This window comes from Tachysurus vachellii, chromosome 6, assembly GCF_030014155.1.
Source record: "Tachysurus vachellii isolate PV-2020 chromosome 6, HZAU_Pvac_v1, whole genome shotgun sequence".
NCBI classification, from domain to species: domain Eukaryota; kingdom Metazoa; phylum Chordata; class Actinopteri; order Siluriformes; family Bagridae; genus Tachysurus; species Tachysurus vachellii.
In genome coordinates, this window is record NC_083465.1 from 24,481,970 (window position 1) to 24,500,714 (window position 18,745).

General features: G+C 38.5%; 1 protein-coding gene across 1 annotated transcript; it reads right to left on the reverse strand.

Annotated features, from left to right (window-relative positions):
- Positions 1-1,348: 1,348 nt before the first annotated feature.
- ppm1kb (protein phosphatase, Mg2+/Mn2+ dependent 1Kb) lies at positions 1,349-17,310 on the reverse strand. Its single transcript, XM_060873061.1, has 7 exons — positions 17,236-17,310; positions 13,696-14,260; positions 12,552-12,652; positions 7,474-7,639; positions 4,932-5,076; positions 4,685-4,819; positions 1,349-3,951 (listed from the first exon to the last, which is right to left on the reverse strand). The coding sequence occupies exons 2-7, from the start codon at positions 14,133-14,135 to the stop codon at positions 3,820-3,822; spliced, it is 1,119 nt and encodes a 372-aa protein (XP_060729044.1). The 5' UTR covers positions 14,136-14,260; positions 17,236-17,310; the 3' UTR covers positions 1,349-3,819.
- Between the last annotated feature and the right edge of the window lie 1,435 nt (positions 17,311-18,745).

Genomic DNA, 18,745 nt, shown 5'->3' on the forward strand with positions numbered 1-18,745 from the left:
AAATATATAATAATTTGATAATATAATAATAATAATAATATTTAATAATAGTTATTATTATTATTATTATTATTATTATTATTATATTTTACTTTTACTTAGAAAATGGTAAAAATTATGACAATCACAGAGCACACAGTTACACTCCAAATACAATCTTTATTTGTGACCTTAACCATCTATCTATCTATCTATCTATCTATCTATCTATCTATCTATCTATCTATCCTTCCATCGATCCATCTATCTATCTATCCATCTATATCTACATCTATCTATAAATTCCAAGTACAAGTACAGGGGAAAAAATGTAATGTAAATTTAAAGAAATTATTTAAATCCATTTGGATGTTAGAGATCTCAAAATTAAAGAGAAAAGAAAAGCCTTAAAAAATTGTGTGTGTGTGTGTGTGTGTGTGAGAGAGAGAAAACCGAAATAATCTGAGTGTTGAGCTCATTAATACTCTCTGACAGAAGGTTTAGTGTAAATGAACATTTAATTGCTCACAAGAGAAATAAGTGTTTCTGTAAGATTTTATAGTCCGCACACAGTGTGTAATATTAGCTGATATCCTCTGCAACAGCGAACCCTGATGTAGCCAAACTGTAATAGTCACACTGGGAAGAGAAAGATGGGAAAATAAAACACTGTCCTAAAACAAAAGTCCTACTGGGAAGTTTATATTTACGAGTTGCGAAGTCGTAATTACGAAGTCACCTGCTTTTACCTTTGGTTGAAAAAAATAGAGATGTACCTTCTTTTAATTTACTGCAATAAATAAATAAATAAAGATTTTTTGAAAATACTTCTAGAAAATGAAACATTTTTAAAGATAAGAGTTTAAGAGTTTTTTCTAGTGAATTAAGATAAGGTTCACCTTTAAAGAGACTCAAACTCACCTGATGTCGTAATTACGACTTCCCAACTAGTAAATATGAACTTCCTGATTGTAATTATGACCCTAGTAACGTTCAGGTGAGTTCAAGTCGTTAATATGATTTTTCCACCATCTTTTCATGATCACAAGATATCGCTTTTAAAGCAAGATTGCTTTACGCCAAAGCCATTTAATTATTAAAAAGTAGAATCAAAAGCTTCAGTCATCATTCTCTCATTTTCAGTTTTGACATTTATGCCGATATGCCAGCAAAACATTTTATACATTTTTAGATCCTATTTCAAATTTTCCCATCGTCCTACCCTACGATTTACACACAACAGAACAAGAAATGAGAAATAAGTCATATGCAAATAAAATGTACCAACAAAGTCAGCAATAAATAAGTTCCATTCTTCTTTCTGCTGAAACTTTATTCACAAGTAAACAAATCTGCACAAAAATACAGTTTTTGCAGTATAATAATCGAATGTAATTTAATAATAATCAAACAGCAGAGAAATGGAGTCATGCCTTACAAGGTTCACATTTTATTTAAAAAAAGAGCACGGGGTGACGACGACGACGACGGAGTGATGCGTCATTGTGAGGAATATTTTCACATTTCCCCCTATTTAAAAACAATCAGTTAAAGTTGAAAGTTGAAATGATATGATGTGTAGAGCATTTCTTAAAAAACAAAACAAAACAAAAAAAAAACTGACTGAATTGAAGAACTAGAAACCGTGCATTACATGTATAGATACATGTTTATCATCACGGGCTCAGAGACTAAACAGGAATAGTAAAATGGAGGGAAAAAAAACCACACAATTAAAACAAAGAAAGAAAAAAATTATAAAAATTACGGCTGAAAAGCTACCAGCTGCCAAAACAATGGTAGACCATCAGTGCAGGTTGCTTAGTGTTTGTTAAAAAGGAGGTTTTTTTTTTATTTCTTTTACTGAGGAAGGAAAGAAAGGTCTATTTGCTGCAGTATGAGCTCAGTATGAGGTTGGGGGTCAGAGCTCAGGTTCAGCCGTGATACAGCGCCCCCTGGAGCAGAGAGAGTTAAGGGAGTGCTGAGGCTTGAACCCCAATCCTCTAAGCAAAAACCGAGAGTCTTAACCGCTTGAGCCACCATTGTTTAGTGCTGAATAAATGAAGCTAAAAACTAACCAGTTGGTAAAGATGGTCTACCAGTTTGTCCTGCTCACTGCTTTTTTAGCAGATAGCAGCTTGTCAGTTTTGGAGATTTCAAACATCAAAAATCCAGTTGCATTCATCATCTATTTCTAGACACTCTAAATGACCTGTATACAAGAAACCAACAAAAGTGGACAACAAAATAAATATTTTTTTGAACATCTTAAATGCAGATACTGTGCACTGGACATTAAAGAATCGATCACTGACTACGGTTGAGGAAGAAGAAATAACAGAAGCTTTTTTTGTACCAAAACATCTGTGAAATAACTACAGACAAGTGGATCCCCATCCAGAACTGCATCACTGTTACAGTCTATTACACTGTAATAAAGCTGGACACATCTATAATACAGTGTGTGTGAGATATATATATATAATCTGTATATATAGATTTCTTGAACATCAAAATATATAAATATTATATACAAAACATACAGTAAAAAAAACAAAAAAACCTGTACAGAATGTTACTTATGAGGACCGTTTTCTTACAAAAGTGTTTGTGTGCGAGCTCAAGCCACAAATTCTGTATTTTTGAGGAGACTAGAATAGTGTTTGGAACTAGAAATTACTGTGCTTGCATGACGAGATCTCATCGCTGAAACAAACAAAAAAAAGGCACTAGATGAGCAGGACGTAATACAGTGGTCTGGATTAACTTAAAAGTTTAATGTTAACGTCAAACGTAACGGTTGTGCGATTCCTTTGTCCGAGAAACGACGCTCCATAAAACACATGCACACTCTGGCTTGGCTAAAAACGTCCGGTTCGTTGTGGAACGAAGAGATTTATTTAAAATGACCCACAGGAAAGACATTACATGTTCCCCAGCTCATGGATCAAATGTTAAACAGCTGCCCCTGGATAAGTGCACCATCACCCAGCAACACCTTCAATAAATGTTCAATGTGAATAAAAAATAAAAAAAAAAAAACAGATGATGTGAATTCGATGGTTGTGAAGCATCCATGTATCACCTGGTTACTAAAACCATATCAGTGTATATCTGGGCTCTTTATCTGTTCTTTTTGTAGGAATGCTGTTACAAGTTTCTACAGAGCAATGCTAGTGACATCTAATTCATAAAATCCATGCACGGTCACGTCTTAGTACGGCGTGGGACGGAGATAATTAAGTCACTAAGATGATCGACGCCTTCAGGCGATCGAACGGTTCAGGCAAATGACCTAGACACACTTTAAACCGTGGAAGCAGGAGATACAGAGTAGTGCGTGTGTACTTCTTGACCCAGCAAATGTGCTTGCAAATTAAAACAAAAACAAACAAACAAAAACAACTACTGTCTATTCACAGTTATAAAATACAAACACTTGAAAATATTCTGAGGTAAAACTAGACAACCGTTCGTACGGCAACCGATGGGCCCCTGTGCCACCACTGGTCTTGTTCAGTTTTAGAAATACTGATTAGTGCGCACACACTGGACACTAAAGCACTGCTTTTCTTCAGGGTGTACACTGGTACAATCCTAACACAGTACTGTTCACACAAAACGCTTCACTGTCTCATCAGAACTACAGTTACGAACCGTGTCCTCGTCCCAAAGCGGTTTGAGTCGAGTTAAATGTTTCCTGTTCCCATAACGCCCTAAACGTATTGCACTCTGGGATCCTCGTCCCACCTGGACCGTTTTTTGTTCAAAACCCATTCCCCCTTCTCCCCAATCTCCTCCTCCTCTCGCTTTCTGTCTGAGTCTCTGTCCATCACTCACTCATGCCCAACGGCCGCTGGACACGAAGCTGCGGCTGAAAGAGAAGCTCACGTCCGAGCTCTTGTGTTTGCCCCACGCACCAAACGGTACCACGATGATCGTGCTGTTGTCATCTGCACCATACTGTAAGGCCTGAGAAAGTAAGTCAACGAGAGAGAGAGAGAGAGAGAGAGAGAGAGAGAGAGAGAGAGAGAGAGAGAGAGAGAGAGAGAGAGAGAATCAGCTATGCAGATGCCTCTCGCTTCAATGGAACTGTATGATGATATGAAAATAAGAAAATAAACACAATAATATTTACTTTATTTATAAATAATTCATGGAAATAGTAATCATAACTAATAGAGGTGTTATAGGTTGCATAGACAAGTTCTATGACCAACTCTGACCACTCCAGAAGGAATTTAGTCCAACCCTGAAAACTACCAACTAATCCAAAATAAATTCTGATCAATCCCACCCACTCTAAAAAGGAATTCTGACCAATCCCACCCAAATATGGAGAAATTCTGACCATTCCCACCCAACAGAGGAGGAGTTCTGTCCAATCCCACCCACTCGAGAAAGAATCCTGACTAACCCCTCCCATCTGAGAAGGAAGCTCAACCAATCCCAAAATCAGAAAGAATCATAACCAATCCCACATGCACTAGAAAGAATGCTGGCCGATCCCACATGCTCAGTTAATTTGGCCACTTGGATATGGTAATATGGTAAAGGCGTCTTATTCTGTTTTGTAGCCAATCAGGGGTGACGCTTGTGATAATTCTCTTCAAGGTCCCTTTTTGGAATTTTGTTCTTTTTAAAAGAGAGGTTTCCATGACAGCTGAATGAGAAGTAATTCCACTAATTGACCTAGGGCCCGTACCTGTTCAGAGATACGCTGCGCTGCCTCTTTGGGGTCGTTGCACTGGTTGATTACATCACAGATCTCCTGGCTGTTCATGATGAAGTTGATGCCGTCTGTGGTGAGTGCGAGGAAGGCGTCGTGTACGTGATGTAACTGCGCGGAGCAACACGGTCAGAGCGAACTTCAGCTGAGTCAATAGATTATCTTTAAACCAATTTTTTTTTCCCGGTACAGTTACATAAAATCAACCAGAAAGCACACTCACTGAAGTCCGCTTGGTCTCTGGTTCGGCGATGACGCCTGCGTTTTTCAGGTCGAAGTCTCCGATGCTTCGCGTCATGGCCAGACGCCCGTTCACGTGAGGTTGGCCCAAACTGTTCCAAGTCACAAAACCTCCACTCTTACGGATCCTACAGAATATGAGCAAGTATGCGATGAAGATACAGCAATCACCAAAAAAAAAAGGCTTCGTCTTCTGAGAAAATTCCGTCTGATGTTTTGGTAGATGTTGTGCTATTACTATATGCAAATCAGTACTAACTGAGAACTAAAGCTTAAAGACCATTGTTATCTAGAAATTAAAATTTGAAGAATCTAATTTAGAGCATCATTCAAAGATATTTAGGGGAAGAAAGTATTTTAGAAACACAAAACTTTATGGATGCCAAAAAAGGTGATTGCATTTTTTTTTATTTACCTTTACCTACATTTCATATTTAGAATTTACATATTACTTATTCACATTTCTCTCATACTTACAGTGTGAAATTACCAGACCTTTTTTCCGTAACCGTCTGTACCCAATTTTTCCAAGGTTGGCAATAAATATCTACAGACATACTGAACACTGAGGATGCAACCAAATACAAATGTGTTATTTACTATGAACATATGTGCTCTAAACAGATGTGGCATCTGATTTGGTTATTACGGGGATTCTGCTGGATGTAAAACTAACTAAATAAATAATTAAAATTAATGCAAGCTAGAGGTTTTGACTTTCATGAACAGCATAACAGATATGAAGCTCACACAAGACCATGGACAAAGATCATGTTCATAAACGTGCACATCCGGTCTCATCAGTCATCTTTAGTAACCACCTGTTTCACAGTGGTTTAATTTTGGCTGTATGTGTTGTATGTGTTATATATCAGGCAGGTATAAAAAAAAAATCTGAGAAAAAAGATCTGCCCAAATTTACAGAACATTCTGATTTTCATGGCATTTCTACCTCTGGGTTTTAAGCCTCCTTCACACTGCACACGACAAACGACCGCAGATAAACCGGAAGTCATTCATTTCCTATGGAGAGTCACAAGGTCGCTGTGTGAGGTGCCGACCATCTGCAGATCCGTAATTTTCGGCTCCGTTTTGAGCGTTGGCTCCGTTAAAAAATTGAACTTGTGCGACTACACCGCATCCGATATGCCGACCGGATGTGATGTATTCTAATGTTGTCCTATCAGGTTCGTGTGCGCGAGATGATAAGAATTATTGAAAAGTATTAATATTAACTTTAGTAATTTTTAAACTTTACCAAAAACAATCTTTTTGTTTTAAATACATTGTTATTGATAAAAAAAAGTAATAAATTGTTAATATTTATATCGTATTATTTTAATGTTGCGTCCATGTTTCCTCAAAAATTATTCACGGTCTTTCTGGATTTATTGTTGCATTGATTGTATTTATTTATTTGTATTCACCTTGATAAATGGAGGGAGAATACAGGCTCTTGCTTTTGCTCTCCTTTACTGGAGACACCAAAGAAAACATTGCAAATCAGTGTGTATAAAACACCACCTGACTCGGAGAAAAAGTCTCGGTGAGTATCACCGTTTAGTGCAAGAGTTGCGCCTTAATGGAGAACTTTTTTTTCACGATCATCTAGTAATGGGTTTTCCGAGACCGCGAGAATTAACTTCTCTCCCATGTTGACGTCTACACGATCATATTGCATATTCCGTGTGACTGTCACTAGGGGGCGAAATCCGACAGTCGTGTCCGTTTGTCGTGTGCAGTGTGAAGGCGGCTTGTTTAAACCTCAATTCAGATATTTCAAACAATAAACACAGTCTTTTGTAGGAAAAAATGTTGTTTTACTGTCTACTGTATTTACTGTCAGGCTATTTATGGATTTTACACTTTCTAAGGGGCTTTTTACACCTGGTCACTTCATTTGTTTTCTGTGATCAGATCCAAGACCAGGTCTAAATGCCCTCCGAAACGTTTGAGACGGATATAAATCCGATGGTTCAAACAACTTCAGGAGGTGGTCTGGGACGCATTTCAGATGAAACTGGACAGGTGTAAATGAATGTGGTTGTTTAAGCCACATACGTCAGCGCTATACTCCTCCTAAACAGAAGTACGTCACTCACAAGTGATCTTTCACCCAGGCGTCTCGTTGGGTCTGAAAATGCACGAAAACTCAGCAAACAGTAAATGCATATGCATAAACCGCATACACCAAAGTGTGTTCCATTTCAATTACCCCGGAAATGAGGTAAAATATATGTGCATTTTGGGCGGGAGTAGAAAGATCGGATTGATATCCGATTCGCCGAGACGCATTTATGTGGCCTAATGTAAATGGAACAGTTTTAACAAATCAGATAGCTATCGGATCAGAGAAAACACATGAAGTGACCAGGTGTAAAAAGGCCCATAGGCCCATGTGGGAAACAGCAGATTGTTTATAAGCATGTAGCTTACTGTTAAAAGGAACGTAAACCTTTAGACTGTGTAACAGAATTAAGAAGTACGTCATTAGAGCACTTGTGGCACCGATGGTCATCTCTTACCTCTCTTTCTCGTCCTTCCTCTCAGGTGTGTGGTCCAGGGTCAGTTTAAGAGCTTTACCCTTCCTGCAGAGCATGGCACGACTGTCGCCCACGCTGGCCACCACCAGCTCGATGCCGTCTCTCAGCAGCGCCACCGTGGCCGTGGTGCCTGCGCTTAGCACAGAGGCTGTAAAGCACCAAAGACAGAGCCTAAGAGTTAAACCTGAGAGGGAGGGATACGCAATCATGTTGCACTGAACACGGCATGATGTAAAAATCATGCACACGCTGATTATTACTGCAGTGTAGACACACAAACACACGGCTGTATTCACACAGGTTTTTCTCTCTCTCTCTCTCTCACACACACACAGCTTTGATGAACTCCATAGAGTAATACAAGGAGGAAGAGGAAGTGTTCGGGGATATTTCCAAAGAGTGGATGAGGAACAACACGTTACGCATGCAGGATAAATCAGTATGTTTTTGGCAGGGCAAAGAAATATGAAAGAAAGAAAAGAATATGAATGCAAGTACAGCATGCCAAACTGAAGAAGAATGAGGGACTGAGAGGAAGAATGAGAATTTCTTATTCACTTAAAACCACTTGCAGCTGTTAAATCTCACTAACCTGCTGCTCTCTACATACCGTGATCACTCACTTTGTAGTTATGATGTTTTTAACTAGTAAAACAAGTTCACCGTAACATGGCAAAGTAAATACAACTCGAGCTATTTGCTGACTGGAAGTCTCGGACTAATGCGCTTTCAAGGATGGTTTGTTTTAATAAAGGTTTTCAGAGGGAAAATGGCTACGTTCTTGTTTCCGTGCCCCTGTTAGCAATTTGTGTGGCTGAAACACCAGAATTCGATTATTATATATCATTATAAATACAGGATATTTTTCTGCTACACACTTAAAACATTCGGGTTTGAGATCAACAGACGAATGAGACGATAGCTTTTGTTATTTACATCTAGATGTCTTTCAGAACGAGGCACCTTTGGTGACGGTTATCCAATCAATGGAGCAAAACTATTAGAACGGATGATCTTAAAGTGTATATCAGTTACTATTTGCTTGCATGTCCCTTGCTTGCTGTAATTACATCAGCACTAGGAACCTCCTTTTCACATGTATAACTCAAGCCTAGAGTGGGTAGCAGTTATAACATCAATGGGCTTTTTTTACACCTGGTCACTTCACGTGTTGTCTCTGATCCGATAGCTATCTGATTTTGTTAAAACTGTTCCATTTACATTAGGCCACATAAATGCGTCTCGGCGAATCGGATATCGATCCGATCTTTCTACTCCCGCCCAAAATGCAAATATATTTTACCTCATTTCCGGGGTAATTGAAATGGAACACACTTTGGTGTATGCGGTTTTCAGAACGCAATCAAAAAGAAGACGAAAAAACTTGTTACGACGGTTATGCTACAAAAAACAGCATTTACTGTTTGCTGCATTTCGTGCATTTTAAGACCCAACGAGACGCCTGGGTGAAAGATCACTTGTGAGTGACGTACTTCTGTTTGGGAGGAGTATAGCGCTGATGTATGTGGCTTGAACAACCACATTCATTTACACCTGTCCAGTTTCATCTGAAATGCGTCCCAGACCACCTCCTGAAGGGGTTTGAACCATCGGATTTATATCCGTCTCAAAAACGTTTCGGAGGGCATTTAGACCTGGTCTTTTTACCATCGGATAGCTATCTGATCACAGAAAACACATGAAGTGACCAGGTGTAAAAAGCCCCTTAGATGTAAATAACAGGTAATGAAAGCTGATATTCGTCTCTATAATCTCATATACATCTTTTGATCTCAAACTTTATGAGCACTTTGCTCGTTTGCTCCAACTCATTTCGAACCATGGCTTTAGCAGTTGAATGAAACCAAGAACATTAAAAAAAAAAAAAGAATTCTTCAGAAAGTGAGTCATAAGTACTTCTGAGTTTAAAGTTGGTTAGTAAATGATGAGCATAGTCACTTGAAGTCACTATAGAAGGGTATACAAACTTATGCAACCAAGCTAATTTTTCTACCTTAAACTGTTTCTGGTTTTATTTTTAAGCTGTGTTGGTTCCTATTTCACACTATTCATGAACAAAAAAAGTCTGAAATGATTTCTTTTGGCTCGATCACAAAACCCCCTTGCAATCCTAAGAGGGGTGTGTAAACTTTTTCTATATCTTGTATTACCTAGATGTGTCTAATAATCTTACAATATTATTTCAGTATTCACTGTGCGAAAGACAACAAACCCTGAACACGTCTTCGGTCAACACTTGTGTGTCCCCCCCCCATAAATATGTGGACAAACAGGAAGTAGCTATAGAGACTTGGAAGAAGAGAAAGAGAGAGATTTAGAAAGAAAGGGAGAGAAAGTTGAGGAACCTTCCAGAAGCCCACGCAAGGACCCGCTGGACCAATCTAGCTCCTCGCCTTCCAAAAAGGTAGCGCGGAGCTGCCTCTCTTATGGGTTCTTAGCTGGGTCCGCAGCTGTCATAACACGCACACACAGACAAAGGGCAAAGTTGTACATTGCAGGCACCAAGGCCATGATCGGGCCACACAGTACAAGAGAGTCATGGAGAGCTTTATAACCTAAAGTTTCGAGTTGCAGGGCTTGTGTAGGTCTATGGTTTAGTGGATAAAACAATAATAAAAAAAAAAGTATACACGTTCACTCTTTATGGTAGAATGCATTCATGTTAAAATAATAATACGCTATTCAACATTAAACATAGCTTTTACGGCACTAGTGAGAAAGAACAACTGTGTGAATTCTTGACTCTGACTGGACAGAAGCTTCTGTACAATGGGTTATTTAACTTTTATAGAAGAGGTCTGAGGTATAAGAATTAAACCTAAAGCTGTTCCTTGGTGAAACAGATGAAAATTAAAGTAAGATAACGGGTACTATCTTGTTTAGTGCGCGTAAATAAACGCAACTATAATTGGATAAAACTATCCAAATATACAATTCGATAACGAACGCACTAGCCGTAGCCGTTCGCTGTGGTATAAGAGAAATAAAACACTTCGTAGGAAAACATGCTAAGAAAAATATTCACTTAGAGATGGTATTATTCATTTTTAACAGCATGCCTTGTCATATGTTATTATTTACATCAAATTCAAGAGCCAATCAGGATTTAATATGCAAATTTGGATTACACGATTAAAGTAAAAGTATAGGTGTTTTTTTTTTTGTTTTGTTGTCTAGTGACAATTTTGTAAAAATGTCAGATTAAACCCAGTATGAACCGTATTTTTATGGTCGTGTTATAAAAACTACATATTCGATGCACTCGTTTATAGAACCAAAGTTGCATGGTTTGTCTCCATTCATTGCCTTTTTCTATGTCGTTACACATGACATTGAGCTCACAACACTTTGGACGAATCTACAAGCAAATCCATAAATACCTGAACCGTCTATTATTATTATTATTATTCTAATATTTTCTTTAATTTCAGGGTATTTACATTTGGATATGATGGATAGTGTTGGAATAACAGCACTTCATATATGTTGCACTCCCTCTTACAGAACCAAAAGTAACTGGATAAAATAAACACCATAAATTTAGACGATCGTTTATAACATTTTTGTGAGTCTATCGCAAGTCCACGACTGCATGAAATCCGCAACCTGTAGACAGATGCTGGGTTTCTTTCTTGCTGTTGTTCTTCCAGGACTTCCCTGTCTGTCCCTGGAGCACGTTGTATATGTTTTGGACTCAGCTCTTGGCCCCTGCAGGACATTTCACTTCTTTGCCTCAAATACGTCAAAGAACACTTTGGGTCCTTGTATATCTGCGATGTGAAGCGGCGACCAATGAATTCAGAAGGATTTGATTGAACATGAGCACGTAATACAGGACCTCACACTTCAGAATTCATCCCTCTGGTTTTGTAAACAGCGGCAATAAATTCAAAAGTGCGCTTAAAATTATTAAGACTTAAGACATACTCTTCTTTTCATATCATTCCTGGATCATACAGGTTCATGTTAATCTCATTGGTTTGAAGGATGTTGTTCCAGATCTGTACAGGCTTTAAGGGTTTTTAACAGACTCGCATCTGGTATTCTTGTTTTTGAGGCTTCTTTAGATCTTGTGGTGAACCCTCAGTATTAACTCAGGTGAAGTCTTGTCTTGGGGCCACGGTGGCTTAGTGGTTAGCACGTTCGCCTCACACCTCCAGGGTCGGGGTTCGATTCCCGCCTCCACCTTGTGTGTGTGGAGTTTGCATGTTCTCCCCGTGCCTCGGGGGTTTCCTCCGGGTACTCCGGTTTCCTCCCCCGGTCCAAAGACATGCATGGTAGGTTGATTGGCATCTCTGGAAAATTGTCCATAGTGTGTGAGTGAATGAGAGTGTGTGTGTGTCCTGTGATGGGTTGGCACTCCGTCCAGGGTGTATCCTGCCTTGATGCCCGATGACGCACAGCCTCACCGTGACCCGAGGTAGTTCGGATAAGCGGTAGAAGATGAATGAATGAAGTCTTGTCTTGCTTGTTGACTTGACACAGATACAGCTACCTCCAGGAAGGTGATCTTCATTTGGTTGATCTTAACCTGGTGTGAACAGGTTGTGAAGGAATTCTTGTCATAAACTACAGGCGTCTTCTGGGGTTTTCCAAGTTTTTTGGTCTCTCATCTGATGTTTTTTCTTAACAGCCTAATGCTTCACTGGTGCTTACAGCTCTTTAGACATCACATTAAGAGTTAACAGCAACAGCTGCAAAGATCACATCTCTAGACCTTTTACCTGCTTACTTGTAGCCGAAATAAGGAATAATCGAACAGCCAACTGTCTAATCAGCTGATCCATAGTAAGCAGGGGACCACATGTAAAAAGTGCTGTTATTCCTACACAAAATATTTATGGACCTGCTTTTAACTGTAGAAACTAAACCACGATGGCACAAAAACTCATGCATATTTAAAGCCTATATTAAACTGAAGAGCTAAAGTGGGTGACTGGTTAAGTAATAACTTAAGTAGCCGTACTAATCGGTCACCCTGACAAAAAGCCTCACTGAAATCCCACCACAGAAAATTAAACAGCAGCGATGTTACCTACCGTCTGCGCTCAAGTGAAGGTGCTTCGCTAATTCTTTGTCCACGTTTAGAAACGCGTTTGTCAGGACGACCTCTAGGTTGTCCTCTTTTTCTACAAGCTCTCTGCAAACAAATCCATCAAACAAGGAACAATGAGTCTACATCAACACGACACTTTTTTTTTTTGAACATGATTATTTTTACTGATTATGTACCGTGTAAGTCGAGACAACACTGCTGACCAAGCCTGTTTCTATATAAACTTCTGATATTGCTAAATATTCGTGATAAATAAAAGATATATTGGGTATTTCAAATATTTTACAAACCCACCATTAATTACAAAAAAAAAAAAACCTCCTCCTATATTGTCAAATTTTTCTTTCTTTTGGCCGCATATTCAGATTGGAGTTTCCCGAGTCAATAACTCCTGAGCTAAACGCTGTTACTACACAAATAACACCTCTTTTCTATCGTAGTAATGTAGAGACGCAGCTACAACCGTGTTTTGTGTAGTAACAGTGTTTAGCTCAGGAGTTATTGACTCAGGAAACTCCAATCTGTGAATATGTGACCAACTTTACTTAAGACGCCGAGGCGCTTTTTTCCTTCTCGATAGGTGAGTAACGTTGGTTTTGCTTTGTTACACAGAACTAATATGCCTTTGTCCTTTGCATGATTATGCTTGTGTGTCATTTTTGCTTGTTTGTTTATCTGCAATCGTATTGTTCTTCCCTTCAGCTATGATAAAGACACATTTCTTTCCATTAGTTGCCTGGGTTACGTATGTATGTGTGGGCGGAGCTATCGATACAGGGGTGGGGCCCATTTGGGTTAGGGGCGTGTTTGTTTTGGTGATTTTATATGTCAACATTGGCTTTCAAACATCGGAGACCCCACCTTTAACATTAAATGAAAGAGTCTCCAGTTTCAGCACTTTGTAATAGGAATGAAAAGTCTTAAGGATAGATTTTTCCGGGTTTATCTGTAATCAAGAACAGTCCAGAATGTATCACCGGCAGTGTTACTGATTACATTGCCTCTAATTGTTTTTCCACAAAAGCACACCCGGTAGTAGAGAATATTCAACCCTATGCAGGAAACTGAGTTAACATGAGATTTTAACCTGATTGAAAGAAAATCGCTCTCTCATTGTGAATCCTTACTTGATGTGCTGCTCCATGTATTTGTGGCAAAAGTCAGCGGCCTGAGCACCGCCGTGGCCGTCGAACACAGCGAAGTAAAGGATGTCGTTGGTCATCTGCGACACCTGATAGCGGTCCTCGTTCTCTTTGCGCTGGCCGATCAGTGAGGCGCAGCCCACCTTGGACAAGCTGATTTTGGGGATGGGCTTTCCGTAGCGGATGCTGGACGGCAGCAGAATCGGCTCGTCAATGCGATTGTCCCAAATGCCAAACGAGTCCCAGGTTGTGGGACGTCCGCTGCTGTCCGGGTCAAAGCGTGAATTGCTGGCGTGGGTGTTTGATGGACTGTGCAGCGAACGGACCAGCCTGTCCTGAATAGGGAGTACTCTGCTTAGTAGCATCCTGCGGCACATGCGTGACCCGCCATGTGAGGCGAGCTGCATGAGAACCGCCATGGACATAGCTTAAGAACGGACTGTGAAATACCAAACGGTTCAAACAAGCTCTTTTAAATTCTACTCAAACCAGACTGATCCAGACGCAGCAGCGGAAAGTAGGTCCAAGTCTCTTCAAGTCCAAGCGTTTCCTGAAAAACAAAAAAAGAGTTTAAAATATATAAACACATGAAGTCCACAAAAGGGAGCTTTGATAAATTTAGATTAAATGTTTTTAGTTGTACTTCTAGACTTACAATAATAATAATAATAATAATAATAAGCAGCAATGTGGTGGGCGGGTAAGCTCCACCCCTTGTTGTTGTAAACAGCGCGCACACACAAAACACACACTCAACTGTGTGGATTGTACTGATCTGTACCGAATACACATTAATCCAGTATACATCCTTGTCTACAGCACCTCCATATCAAACTCTTCACATGCTGTCTTACACATTCAATTAATTGCTGTTCAACTCATTACAATACCTCATATAACTTCTTCTTCTTTCGGCTTTTCCCTTCAGGGGTCCCACAGTGCCACAGCCAGTCAATAACTCCTGAGCTAAACGCTGTTACTACACAAATAACAACTCTTTTCTATCTTGTAATGTAGAGAGGCAGTTACAACCGCGTTTTGCTAGTAACAGCGTTTAGCTCAGTTCTCTCAGTTCAGTTCTCTCCAGCGCTGGAAAGCTGATACTATATTAACACGGGTCTTGCTTCTTGCCTTATCGTAAGCCTTTCTTCGCTTTCTTTCTTTTTATCCTTCTAGTCAATGTTAAAACCACTTTCTGCTAATGTCACATGCACACTGAACACTCTCTCTGCCCATATTGACAAGACACGCCCCTTTCTGCTCATTGGCCACATGTTTGTTTTGATTATTGTTTTGTTTGGTGGCCCAACGCAGTTTTCTGAAGCATTTCTCAAATATCTGAGACCCTACCTTTAACCCTTTGGAGTCGATGAACGCGTATACGTGTTTTGTGGCATAATCTCCTGTTAAGGCCGAAAAGAACTTAAATTACACTTTCAGTTTCGATCGTACAGATAAGAGCAATACATCAATCGAATCTGTAAAGGGCTACTTTTATTTGTATACACACATAATAACAACAAAACACTGTGCTTTTGTAGAATAAAGAAAATAAACAGAGTGCGTTCTCTGCCATCTCGGACTCGGTCACCACTGTTCACACACACATAAATAAAACAACCCGAATCTCAGCGAATACTTGCCTCAAAAACAAGATAAATATATGCATAGAAAGCTTGAAATGTCTATTTCTAAATAAACAAATTCAAGTCAAAAACAAATAATCTATTTTTATGTAATCAGTAAGAAAGTAAGGAGTGGTCCGGTTTCTCCTGTTTCGCCTCTTTATAGCCAATGTGTTCCCGCCTCTGTCTGAGCGAGCTGTTCATATGCAAATGAACTGAGGTGATACAGGTAATCATGTACACGCTCCCGAGACACAGGAATGACTCAGTACATGAAATCCGGACCTGTGGTATAGTAAGAGGCAGGACACTACTTGGAAATGCCAGGCATGTGATGTTCACTTGTGTGTTCATCTGAAAAGGAACTGTTTCCTATAGTGGCACAAAGATGTATAACTGTTCACTTCTGGGTACTATGTGACAGAGTAGGTTAGTGGACTTCTACAAACCTCACAACCTTTTTTATCTTGCACTCTTCCTTGTTGACACTTTTTTTTTGTTGCACAGTTTTGCCCTGATTGTGTCTTCTGTGTTATTACTAACTTCTAAAGTGATTTTGTGTGATAGTTAAATATTCTAAATAAACTACAAACAAAAAATATACACATTTATTTTGTCCTCACATTCTTTCTTGTAACTCCTCTCTCAGTCACATACCTGCCTGAAAGGCTCATTATGCGGGCCTTTGTCTTCTCAGGTGTGAATCACATTAATATTCATGATAGTTGACGCCTACTCGCATATGCCCTTTACAAACAAAAAGTGTCTTAGAAAATTTAAATCAATATATTGTTCTATGTGAGCGAGTAAACAAGATGATTTTCACATAATTTTGAAGCAAAAACTCTAGGCTACAAGATCCATTTCTCAAAAGTCATGTGAACCGATGTTCTGTATGTGTTTTATGGCCTTATTCAAGTGGGTAAAATCATGTACATACATGCTGCTCACATATTATTGTAGTCCAGTTTGTGCTGATTACAGTGATGTTAGATTTTAGCCATTTACGTCTTTATAAGCAACTGAAAAAAGCACAAATGTCAGGGTATGACAGAACTTCTCCAGGCCCTAAAAATACCCTCAGACTTCAGCTGTTTCTTCCACAAAATGAGTAAGTCTCATCTATGTCAGGGTTATCAGGTTAGATTATATAATGGACTACATTAATCTTGTTGAATATACAATAGTTGATTAGCTATATCTATATAAACTATATCTAATATTAAGAAAGGCCAGCAGAATTTTAAATCCTTTTTATTTGAATAGGTTTGCAAATATTATCAACACATAGACCCCAATAACGACGTGTGAAGCCCTGTTAGGATGATGCAAACACGCAGAACACTGAGGAGTGCGAGCGTGTGAGAAGCACTGAGGTGTGATACATTAAGGTAGGTAGGTGTGTGTGTGTGTGTGTGTGTGTGTGTGTGAATGAGTGAAGTACACCGCCCCTTCTCTCCATAGGAGGCCAGGAGCTACACCTCCTTCTGCCTTTACACACAAACCTTTCATTCACCTCTAACCACACACCATTATTATTCACACAGCTGACCATTCATAAAAAAATACTAATAAAACACGAAACAGATTAAAAAAAAAAAAGCGGGTGTTTATATTTTAAGGACAAACAAAAACAAAAACAATAACAAACCGGCTTAATGTGAATGACGCAACACTAAGCTAAACTAGGCTAAGCTAAGCTATGCTCGTAGATATCTATGAACTATGCTAAGCTAAGCTAAGCTAAACTATGCTAAGCTAAGCTCTTTCATCTGACACCGTTAAACAACAGACAAATACCACATTAGATATCATTTTAAACTACTCACACACACACCGTTCCTTTATTTAATCATTTCTCATTAAACCCAAGATAAAATAAAGAGTGAACTGAACTCACCTACAAACCTCAGCAGAAGCACAGCGTTATTTAATGAAGTACAAACACAAATGGCGAGAAGAGCTCTCACTGCAGGATGCGCCAACAATTAGTCACACCCACATAGGCGGGACAACCGATAATCATCCAATCACTGCACTGTAAAACTATCACGCAGCCAATGAGAGGCTTCAATCGTGCAAGCGTTAAAATCATATCTTATTAGAATTAGAATCAAAACCAGAAAAAAACTTTGTTTACAATGTGGTGCAAGGAAGATAAGACAACACAGAGTAATACAAAACAACAACACAGGCAATACAAATAAGATGAGAATAAAAAAATACACATATGTAAATACAAATAGACAAAAAAAAATACAAATAAATAAATTGCATGTACAGTTGTGCTATAGATGATAGAATGGAATATAATATGAAGGTGGTAACAAATAAATGTAAACTTATTGCACATTGTTATTGCATAACATAATTGCAATACATAATTATTAATTTTATGTTGATTAAACTTATCTGTTTTCTTTTATGCTTTACGAATTCTATTATTTATTAGAATTTTTATTGATTTATTACTTGCTGCTAAAATGCAAGACCTTTTTAAGGATTACATTCAGTATGATTTCTCTAGGTAAGGCAAATAGTTTATGCTTTTTTAAAAAAAAAAAATCTGGATTTTGGTAAATGTACATAAGTTTAATACTATAGTAAAAATAATACTTGACTAAATACTACTTTTTGTTTTAATATACATTCATAAGAATAAGTTAATTGCTATACTGAGTTATATAAGATTATATATAAGACTATATGGTAGCTCAGTGGTTAAGGTGTTGGGCTACTGATTGGAAGGTCACGGGTTCAAACCTCAGGTCCACCAAGTTGCCACTGCTGGGCTCAGTAAGGCATTAACCCTCAATTGGTCACTCTGGATAAGGGTGTCAGAAATGTTCTTGCCATTTTAGCATGGTGTCTATACAGTGTACATTAACAGACACGCATCTTTACAGATTACTCAATTGCTCAGTTGCTCAATTGTAAGTCACTCTGGATAAGGGTGTCTGCTAAATGCCGTAAATGTAAGGTGGGAATCCTTGAGATACCAGTCTATCCCAGGGCACCATTCACACACATATATACAATACACACACTTATTAAAACTAAGGGCAATCCAGTGTTGTCAAAATATCTACCTACATGTTTGGGGTCAGTGGAAGTAACCAAGAGAAAACCCGCATGCATATAGGTAGAACATGCAAAACTCCACACAGAGAGTAAACCAAACTCAGGATTTACCTATCGATCCTATAGATGTTACAAGTAATGTAAACCACTCCACCTAATATGATGTGACAAGATATAAACACATTATTATTATTATTATTATTATTATTATTATTATTATTATTATTATTATTATTGTTACTACTACTACTACTACAATATATTAAATAACAAAATCTTTGCTTCTCATATAATAATAATAATAATAATAATAATAATAATAAATAACA

Bases quoted from the DNA above. Each gene is read 5' to 3' on its own strand.
- ppm1kb (XM_060873061.1), bottom strand. From the start codon at position 14,135: ATGTCCATGGCGGTTCTCATGCAGCTCGCCTCACATGGCGGGTCACGC. The intron at 12,653-13,695 runs GTAAGGATTCAC...ATTTGTTTGCAG, and splicing joins TACATGGAGCAGCACATCAA to AGAGCTTGTAGAAAAAGAGG. The intron at 7,640-12,551 runs GTAGGTAACATC...GGTGCTTTACAG, and splicing joins CCTTCACTTGAGCGCAGACG to CCTCTGTGCTAAGCGCAGGC.